Raw genomic sequence first — 11,419 nt, 5'->3', positions numbered from 1 at the left:
ACTGAGCCACTGATGGCCTAGGAATGGAATGAAGAGCTTGGTGAGAGGTTAAGAGTTTTGATTTTCTGACCTCCGTCAGAAATATTTTCATTTCTACCGAATCTATTAGAGTCCCTAGAAAGGAAACTCTTGTAAGAGGGAAGAGAGAACTCTTTTTCATGTTCACCTTCCACCCGTGAGATCTCAGAAAAGCCAACACGATGTCCGTGTGAGACTTGGCTAGCTAGAAAGACGACGCCTGAATTAAGATGTCGTCTAGATAAGGCGCCACTGCTATGCCCCGTGGTCGTAGAACCGCCAGAAGGGACCCTAGCACCTTTGTGAAAATACTTGGAGCCGTGGCCAACCCGAAGGGAAGGGCCACAAACTGGTAAAGCCTGTTTAGAAAGGCGAATCTGAGAAATTGATGATGATTTCTGTGAATAGAGATGTGTAGATACGCATCACTTAAATCCACGGTAGTCATATATTGACCCTCCTGGATCAGAGGTAGAATAGTCCTAATAGTCTCCATCTTTAATGATGGAACTTTGAGGAACTTGTTTAGAATTTTGAGATCCAAGATTGGTCTGAAAGTTCCCTCTTTTTTGGGAACCACAAACAGGTTTGAGTAGAACCCTAGCCCCTGTTCCTCTTTTGGGACTGGGCGGATCACCCCCATGGTATGTAAGTCTTCTACACGGCGTAAGAACGCCTCCCTCTTTGTCTGGTTTACAGACAATCGAGAAATGTGAAATCTCCCCCTTGGAAGGGAGTCTTTGAATTCCAGAAGATATCCCATGGACACAATTTCTAAAGCCCAGGGATCGTGAACATCTCTTGCCCAAGCCTGAGCGAAGAGAGAGAGTCTGCCCCCTACTAGATCCGGTCCCGGATCGGAGGCTACCCCTTCATGCTGTCTTAGAGGCAGCTGCAGGCTTCTTGGCCTGTTTACCCTTGTTCCAAGCCTGGTTAAGTCTCCAGACTGACTTGGATTGGGCCAAATTCCCCTCTTGCTTTGCAGCAGAGGAAGCTGAAGCGGGACCAATCTTAAAGTTCCGAAAGGAACGAAAATTATTTTGTTTGGCCCTCATCTTATTTGATCTATCCTGAGGAAGGGTATGACCTTTCCCTCCAGTGATGTCTGAAATAATCTCAGTTCAGGCCCGAATAGGGTCTTTCCTTTGAAAGGGATTTTCAAAAGTCTAGATTTAGATGACATATCAGCAGACCAGGACTTAAGCCATAACGCCCTGCGTGCTAAAATGGCAAAACCTGAATTCTTTGCCGCTAATTTAGCCAGTTGAAATGCGGCATTAGTAAGAAAAGAATTAGCCAATTTAAGGGCCTTAATTCTGACCATAATCTCCTCTAATGGAGTCTCCATCTTAAGAGCCTCTACTAGAGCCTCAAACCAGAAAGCAGCTGCAGTAGTTACAGGAACAATGCACACAATAGATTGGAGAGAAAAACCCTGATGAACAAAAATTTTCTTCAGGAGACCCTCTAATTTTTTATCTATAGGATCTTTGAAAGCACAACTGTCTTCGATAGGTATAGTTGTACGCTTAGACAGAGTAGAAATAGCTCCCTCCACCTTAGGAACTGTCTGCCATGAGTCCGCATGGTGTCAGATATGGGAAACATTTACTTAAAAACAAGAGGGGGAGAGAACGGAATACCTGATCTATCCCACTCCTTAGTAATAATATTCACAATCCTCTTAGGGACTGGAAAAACATCAGTGTAAACAGGAACCTCTAAGTATTTATCCATTTTACACAATTTCTCTGGAACCACTATAGGGTAACAATCATCTAGAGTCGCTAATACCTCCCTGAGCAATAAGCGGAGGTGTTCAAGCTTAAAATTAAAGGCCGTCATATCAGAATCTGTCTGAGGAAGCGTCCCTCAGATAACAAATCCCTCACCCCTACTTCAGAGCATTGTGAGGGCATATCAGATACGACTACTAAAGCGTCAGACGGCTCAGCATTTTTCCTAAACCCAGAGCTGTCCCGCTTTCCTTGTAAACCAGGCAGTTTAGATAAAACCTCTGTGAGGGTTGTATTCATAACTGTGGCCATATCCTGTAAAGTAAAAGAATTTGACGCACTAGAGGTACTTGGCGTTACTTGAGCGGGCGTTACTGGTTGTGACACTTGGTGAGGGCTAGATGGTGAACCCTCATTTACTTCTGACAGAGAATCATCTATTGCTCTATTTTTAAGTGCTAATATATGTTCTTTATAGTTTATAGACATATCAGTACAATTGGGACACATTCTAAGAGGGGGTTCCACAATGGCTTCCAAAACATATTGAACAAGGAAGCTTGGAAAACACTGTAATCAAAGTAAATAACACTTAGAATTAAAACGGTACTGTGCCTTTAAGAGAAAAAAAGTTGCACAAATTCTGCAAAACAGTGTAAAAAAGCAGTAAACTTAACGACATTTTTACACTAGCATCATAAAGACTTAGTGACTTTGCACAGCTATGCAAATAAACAATTAACCCCTTAATGGCAAAACCGGATTGAAAAAACGTCAAAACCAGTAAAAAAAAAGACTTTCAGCACCTTGCCACAGCTCTGCTGTGGCTCCTATCTGCCCTTCAGAATGATTTGTGGGGAAAGAAAACTTCTTTTACAGCCCTCAAACACAGCAGGAACCTCAGGAGAAGCAGTTAGATGTCTCTGAGGAAAAGAAACTGCGCAACTGAGGCGCAAAAATAGGCCCCTCCCACCTCACTCGATGTATTGAGGCCTATCAAACAAACACCAGAGTGTCTCTAAATTAACCACGTGAGTTAAAAAAATAAAAAAACAAGCCACAATGACCCCTTTAGTCCCTTCAAAAAAACGTTATAATTGCATCATTTACTGAACAAACAAAAACTTTTTTTTTTTCTTTTTTTTTACCAGTGTCACCAGTAACTAATGAGCCCTTCCAGCAAGCTGAAATTCCTATTAAAGAGTCTGAATACAGCTTACCCGTCCCTCATGGGAATAATGCCAGCCTTTTCTAGAATTAACACAGTCTGTCTAGAAAAATATAGACTGAACATACCTCATATGCAGCTTAGCATGCAAACCGTTCCCCCAACTGAAGTTTTCCTGTACTCTTCAGCCCTTGTGAGAACAGCAGTGGATCTTAGTTACAAAGTGCTAAGATCATCATCCTCCTTGCAGAAATCTTCATCCCTTTTCTGCCAGAGAGTAAATAGTAAACACCGGTACCATTTAAAATAACAAACTTTTGCTTGAGAAAATAAAAAACTAAAATTTTTGTCACCACACTCCTCTTGCCCTTCCTAGCAGTTAAGCAGGCAGAGAGAATGACTGGGGGGTGGAGCTAAGGGGGGAGCTATATAGGCAGCTCTGCTGTGGGTGCTCTCTCTGCCACTTCCTGTAGGGGAGGAGAATATCCCACAAGTAAGGATGAATCCGTGGACTCGATACATCTTACAAGAGAAAAAGGTTTGAGAACACAAATATTTTCAGGTATTGTAATTTTTGACAATCATTTGTAAAGTGATTCCTGCTGTGTATGGAGACAACATTCTGGGCCTATAAACTAGAGAAGCAGGTACAATTCTGACTACATAGTGATTAGCATAGACTTGTTAATTAGTCCCTGCCTGTGTATTGAGGCAGTAAAAATGTGACCAGCTAAAAACACATGTTCTAAATTATACTCTTAAAACCATTGTTAAAAGACAACATAGAAATGAATGCATGTGTATATATATATATATATATATATATATATATATATATATATATATATATATATACACACACATACATACATACATATACACACACACACACACACACACACGTACATATATTCAGACAACATATTATATATGAATATAGAAATTTGGGAGATTTTCTAATTTTCTAATATTACATGAGTATTCGCTAAGCTTGATAGGTAACTATTTTAGTTGGTCTAAAATGTTTAACTATGTCAGAATAATAACCTCTGTATCTCTTTATTTTTTTTAGACATATGATAACAAGATGTCCTATGAATATGGACCATAGACAAGATTCATTCATTCAGAATTTGTTAGAAATGTGAAATATGCTGTGTTTATATATAAATGCCAGGATACTGGTGACATTTTTAATGGATTTTAAGCTAATAAGTTAACAGTATAATTACTTTGATATAATATAATGTTGAAAACATAAGGTGCTTGGTATTGGGGTAATCAGGAAAATGATATGATACTACCCAATCTATAATTAATATTGTAAGTGATTGATGCAAGAAGTTATGGTCTGATGAATAATCACTTTATAAGAATGTATTGAACTGTTAAAAACGTTGGATGGTGAGATGTGTTTGTTGGTTGTCTGCTGCCCCCTAGGGGATTGGAATGGTGTGACAGCCAAATACATTTCCTATTAGGACACATATACAGAGCCAATGAGGGAGCGTACCCCAAAGTATCCAATAAGAAGGGACAAGCACCGTGGGCGTGAACGAAAAAGATCATCAATGATCATATAACAGCTAAATGCAAAACAAGGACAGTTTTTGGTGATATGCTTGTCACTAGTGATTGATAACTGGCAGCCATTCTCTTGGGGACATAAACCTTTTAAGCAAGAAACTGAAAACTTACCTTGATCTATGCGATAACTTTCCTTCAAATGAGATGATCTAAAGATATTTGGGAAAGACAACTACGAATTGGTTCAAACTGGTGATGTATGGTTGTTATAATTTTGTTTTAATATTTTAAACAAAGGTAATTGGTAAGAACATAGTCAAATCATATTTAATAGGATTTAAAGGGGCACTCAGTATTTTAACTGTGTTCATAGTCCTGTATAGTGTTAAGTTTGTCTCTTGTATGCTAATTTGTTTATCTGTGCAAAATATAGAATATATATATATATATAACTTCTGGTGTTTCAATCAGAATATATATATATATATATATATATATATATATATATATATATATATATATATATATATATATATATATATATATATATATATATATATATATATATATATATATAGTCCTATTGTTTAACTAAGCACTGTTAAAATTATATTGCTTGAATGTTAGCAGCTAAATATCTTGGAATCTCATTGTGTTAAAGGGACATGAAACCAACATTTTTTCTTTTGTGATTTAGAAAGAGCATATCATTTTAAACAACTTTCTAATTTACTTCTATTATCTAATTTGCTTCATTCTCTTGATATCACTTGCTGAAAAGCATATCTAGATATGCTCAGTAGCTGCTTATTGGTTGCTGCACATAGAGGCCTCACGTGATTGGCTCACACATGTGCATTGCTATTTCTTCAACAAAGGATATCTAAACAATTTAGCAAATTAGATAATAGAAGTAAATTGGAAAGTTGTTTAAAATTACATGCCCTATCTGAATCATGAAAGTTTAATTTTGACTAGACTGTCCCTTTAACTGAATGAAATTCTATTGTGAATAAGGCTAGTTAAAAAGATACAATTTGGGTTGTTTTGTAAAGAGTATAGCATATTTTAATAATTCAAACGTGTATAATATTGATTCATATTCTGGTTCCTACAAATATATTTCAATGTGTTCATAGATATTAACTAATAATAAAGAATTTAGGAATTTATATTAATTTTATGGTTTCTAGTATATGCATATTTTTGGGTTTAGTTTAAAGGTTAATTATTAAATATATTGTGTTATAACCCTGCCATATACTGATAAGATCATTTTTAGTATGTGATATTACAATTTTTTACAAGAATTACATTTTACGTTTCATTCCAGTTTAATTTAAAAATGTATTAACTCTCAAAGTGGTCCCCAATCACACTATCGGCCAGTTTAGGATATTCCACCCAGCATTCAAAAGCTTCATGAAAATGACAAACCTGCTGTATGTGTTGTATTATGACAGTGCTGAGAAATCTGTAATTGTGTGGCTGCCTATGCCATTTTTCCTGTGACTGAGCAAAACTTTAAAAACACAAGAAGATTTTTGTATAAAAATGTTTATTGATTGCGTAAAAGCCCTAAACCCCACCCCGACAAAAAAGTACAAACCCTGGTACAGTCCCAGTTCCCCGCCCCGCTTGTTTTCAAGACAATGGTCAGCCGGAGCCTTTTTAAGGCGACTCACAATAAACCTTTATTTCCAGCTCTCTCTCTTTGGTACGCTCTGACACTCTTTGATGCGATCCCATTCATATAACAATGATACGAAGAGGAACCCCTATGTGGTGGGTCCCTATTTGGCATCTTTAATAAAGTCACCTCGTGCACTCCTTGTCCTGCTGCTAACCTTGGAACAGTTGTGCATAGATTAAAGGAAATAGTTCCAGATAATGAGATGGATAAACAAAGAAAAAGAATTGCATAAAGAAAAATGTTCCAGAAGATCAGTCATATTGGAAAGTAAAAGTAACTTTCTGGCAAAAAAAAGCAAAAATGTTGTAACTAGTAGTTAGCAGTTAATGGACAGCTTACTAGCAGGCTCTGCAGAAGCTGTAAACTGGTTAATATCCATAACACTGAACTAAGGAGTAAAGCAGCATAGTGGACGGAGTCATTAGGAGGTCCGTGAGTCTTTGGTGAGAACTGAGAAAGATAGTAAAATTGGCTGGGTCTGAGGGATCACGAGAGAGCAGCTCGGGCACGCACAGTATGGCACTTCTTACACAAAACGTGACCATCCAATGGGAAGCATCCAGAATCGTCTGCCTCAATGTTGAGAGAGCAACCGCAGTCCTACAAATAACAAGAAGAAAAGTGAGTAATGGAAGGTCATAGACAGAAGATGGATGGGAACAATTTAATGATCCCACTGATTAGCCAATGAGTTCAAGGCACACACACACACATATATATATATATATCTCAAATACAGCACTTTTTTTAGGTAACCCTTCAATGGGTATAGCTTTTTACAGGTTTACCTTTGCAGTGCACGTTTGCCTAGGAGGCCTGTCATACTCCCATATATAATTCCAAAAGTAGACAATGGCAACAGCACTTTTCTTTAAAATACTTCTTCTTTATTTAGGCAACATTAAGATAAAAACATAGCAACGTTTCGAGCCTCTTGGACCCTTACTCAGGCTATGGATTAAGAACAAACATCTCCCTTATATACATCTGTGTATGGGGTGTGGCTTAATTAGTTACAAGATTTTACCTGAGCATAACTCATGTTGGTATCCCCAACCGGTCAGGTTCTAACTAAACATTTCATCCTTATTTCTAACATTTATTTCTCAACACTTAAATGTCTATTGGTATAGTTTAACATATATGCTTTTTCATTATATTTAGAATAGACACAGGTCCACAATTGTAGTACACAGGTATTTAAAAACAATTATAAAAACAAATGCGGATCATAATCCTTGTTTAATCCATTCGGATACAGAGTTTTCAGATTTTTTATCCACCATACTTCTTTCTTTTTAAGTAGCAACTCTCTATTGCCTCCTCTCCTTGGTTTAGGAATATGGTCTATGACCTGAAACCTTAACTGGCTGACAATAGAGAGTTGCTACTTAAAAAGAAATAAGTATGGTGGATAAAAAATCTGAAAACTCTGTATCCGAATGGATTAAACAAGGATTATGATCTGCATTTGTTTTTATAATTGTTTTTAAATACCTGTGTACTACAATTGTGGACCTGTGTCTATTCTAAATATAATGAAAAAGCATATATGTTAAACTATACCAATAGACATTTAAGTGTTGAGAAATATGCACTCATTTATTTTGCTGCCTTTTGCGGTAAAATACATCTAAAAATTGTGCTTGTTTCACTTTTTCCCCAGGGAAGTTTGGGTTAATACTTTAGGCAATTTATGTAAGCTTTTTTTTACTTCACCCTCACCCCCTAAGATTCTAAGCAGTCACATTCTTGTAAATGGTAGATTATCAGTTTTGTATCAGCAATCATGATGGAAGAATCATTCTTTGCAATAGTAACTAAGTTGAATCAGAGCTAAACCTCCTTAACCCCTTAACGACGCATGTCGTACAGGGTACGTCTTACACAAGCTGGTCTTTAAAGACCAGCGACGTACCCTGTACGTCGTTAAGGGTTTCAAGCGACTGGAAGTGATCCTGATCGCTTCCAGCCGCTTTCAAGGTATTTCAGTGATGCTTCGATATTGAGGCATCACTGCAATACCTTTTTAGGCACACCGATGCAGAGAGAGCCACTCTGTGGCCCTCTCTGCATCGGCCAGTGATGGTGCCGATCGTTGGTGGGTGGGAGCCTTTGCCGGGAGGTGGGTGGGTGGCCCATCACTGGGGAACTTCCTTCCGGCTGTTTACTATGCCGGGTGCGCACGGGAGCGCGCGCTGGAGGTGAGGGGCGCGATCGCGATTGCGCGTGCGCGATCTAAGGCAATTGTGTTGTGAATTTTTTTGCTGGAAGAGGGTGGTGGGTACAGAGGAGGGGTGATCAAGGAGTGATCTGGGGGTGATCTGGGAGGGTGTAGGGTATGGAGGGGGGCAGCTACACTACAGAAAATGTTAGGTTTAAAAAAATAAAATAAAGTTATTTTGCAAAGTGGGTACTGGCAGACAGCTGCCAGTACCCAAAATGGTGACTAATAGTTAGTGGGGGGAGGGTTAGAGAGCACTTTGGGGGGGGGATCAGGCCGGTTGGGAGCTAAGGGGGGGATCATACACAGCAGAATATGATTATTATTTTTTTAAATAATAAAAAAAAACAAATTAAAACTTTTATTTTAGTACTGGCAGACTTTCTGCCAGTACTTAAGATGGCGGGGAAAATTGTGGGGTGGGGGAGGGAAGAGAGCTGTTTGGGAGGGATCAGGATGTGTCAGGTGGGAGGCTGATTTCTACACTAAAGCTAAAATTAACCCTTCAAGCTCCCTACAAGCTATCTAATTAACCCTGTCACTGTTGGGCATAATACAAGTTTGGTGCGCAGCGGCATTTAGCGGCCTTCTAATTACCAAAAAGCAATGCCAAAGCCATATATGTCTGCTATTTCTGAACAAAGGGGATCCCAGAGAAGCATTTACAACCATTTGTGCCATAATTGCACAAGCTGTTTGTAAATAATTCCAGTGAGAAACCCAAAGTTAGTGAAAAAGTGAACAATTTTTTTTATTTGATCGCATTCGGCGGTGAAATGGTGGCATGAAATATCAAAATTGGCCTAGATCAATACTTTGAGTTGTCTACTACACTACCCTAAAGCTAAAATTAACCCTACAAGCTCCATACAAGCTACCTAATTAACCCCTTCACTGCTGGGCCTAATACAAATGTGGTGCGCAGCGGCATTTAGCGGCCTTCTAATTACCAAAAAGCAACGCCAAAGCCATACATGTCTGCTATTTCTAAACAAAGGGGATCCCAGAGAAGCATTTACAACCATTTGTGCCATAATTGCACAAGTTGTTTGTAAACAATTTCAGTGAGAAACCTGATATTTGTGAAAAAGTTTGTGAAAAAGTGAACAATTTTATTTATTTGATCGCATTTGGCGGTGAAATGGTGGCATGAAATAGACCAAAATGGGCCTACATCAATACTTTGGGATGTCTACTAAAAAAAAAAATATACATGTCAAGGGATATTCAGGGATTCCAGACAGATATCAGTGTTCCAATATAACTAGCGCTTATTTTGAAAAAAAATGGTTTGGAAATAGCAAAGTGCTATTTGTACTTATTGCCCTATAACTTAAAAAAAAGCAAAGAACATGTAAATATTGGGTATTTCTAAACTCGGGACAAAATTTAGAAACTATTTAACATGAGTGTTTTTTGGCGGTTGTAGATTTGGGGGGTCAAAGTTAGAAAACGTGTGTTTTTTTCCATTTTTTCATCATATTTTATAATTTTTTTATGGTAAATTATAAAATATGATGAAAATAATGGTATCTTTAGAAAGTCCATTTAATGGCGAGAAAAACGGTATATAATATGTGTGGGTACAGTAAATGAGTAAGAGGAAAATTGCAGCTAAACACAAACACCGCGGAAATGTAAAAATAGCCTTGGTCCTTAAGGGAAAGAAATTGAAAAATGGCCTTGTCCTTAAGGGGTTAAGGTAAGAGATAAGGGCAGGCTTCCCCAGTCTCTCTCAAATGCACACGAGCAAACAGAGTTTATGCTATATCTGAATATTAATTTGTGAATGGTTAGCAGGGGTTCTTTTGTTCTGGGGGGAAAGGGAAATCAGTTAAATGAAGAAACATAAAACAATATACTCATTTGACAAAATACAGCTGCAATTTTAATTGCAAATTTTTTCTCAGATACGAAGGTTCAAAATCATGTAGATTACAATTTGTGTTTAGTGGTCCTTTAAGTAGTTGTCAAAAAAACGGCAAGACCAGGACAAGTGGTCATGATCTCAAGTTAGAGGGCAGCAGGGTCTGGAGTTATAAACCTTTCTCTGCAGAAAGGGTGGTTGACTCATGGAGTAGACTCCCATCAGATGTGGTAACAACAAAGACAGTAAGGGAAGTCACAAATGCCTGGGTATTCATAGGGCAGACCTGAGAATCCTTAACACTTACACGTTAGACATGGGCAGAGTGTAGTAGGGACCTTTTGGTTCTTAGCTGCTGTCAAAACTAAGGCTTCTGTGTTTAAAGGGACATAAAACCCAATTTTTTTCTTTCATTATTTAGATAGAACATAACATTTTAAAAAACAAACATTCTAATTTACTTCTATTATCAAATTTTCTTCATTTTCTTGTTATTCTTGGTTGAAAAGCAGAAATGTAAGCTCAAGAGTGTGCACGTGTCTGCAGCACTATATAGTAGCAGTTTTGCAACAAATGTTATACATTAGCAGGAGCACTAGATGGCAGCAGTTTTATAATAATGTTATACATTAGCAGGAGCACTAGATGGCAGCAGTTTTATAATAATGTTATACATTATCAAGAACACTAGATGGCAGCAGTTTTATAACAATGTTATACATTAGCAAGAGCACTAGATGGCAGCAGTTTTATAACAATATTATACATTAGCAAGAGCTCTAGATGGCAGCAGTTTTATAATAATGTTATACATTACCAAGAGCACTAGATGGCAGCAGTTTTATAATAATGTTATACATTATCAGGAGCACTAGATGGCAGCAGTTTTATAATAATGTTATACATTAGCAGGAGCACTAGATGGCAGCAGTTTTATAATAATGTTATACATTATCAGGAGCACTAGATGGCAGCAGTTTTATAACAATATTATACATTAGCAAGAGCTCTAGATGGCAGCAGTTTTATAATAATGTTATACATTACCAAGAGCACTAGATGGCAGCAGTTTTATAATAATGTTATACATTATCAGGAGCACTAGATGGCAGCAGTTTTATAATAATGTTATACATTAGCAGGAGCACTAGATGGCAGCACTATTTCCTGTCATGTAGTGCTTCAG

At 37.7% G+C, this 11,419-nt stretch overlaps 1 protein-coding gene across 2 annotated transcripts in view; it reads right to left on the bottom strand.

Moving 5' to 3' along the window:
- Positions 1-5,990: 5,990 nt before the first annotated feature.
- Positions 5,991-11,419, bottom strand: part of ZYX (zyxin) — a 37,510-nt gene continuing 32,081 nt past the window's right edge. For both annotated transcript variants that reach the window (XM_053692785.1, XM_053692786.1), the window contains exon 9: positions 5,991-6,742. In XM_053692785.1, coding sequence (XP_053548760.1) covers positions 6,629-6,742 — 114 coding nt within the window. In that variant the 3' untranslated portion in view covers positions 5,991-6,628. The remainder of the gene's footprint in view (positions 6,743-11,419) is intronic.

This window comes from Bombina bombina, chromosome 9 (genome assembly GCF_027579735.1).
Source record: "Bombina bombina isolate aBomBom1 chromosome 9, aBomBom1.pri, whole genome shotgun sequence".
In the NCBI taxonomy this organism is placed as follows: Eukaryota; Metazoa; Chordata; class Amphibia; order Anura; family Bombinatoridae; genus Bombina; species Bombina bombina.
Note: the sequence above shows the minus strand (reverse complement) of the source record. Positions and strands in the feature narration are given on the sequence as shown.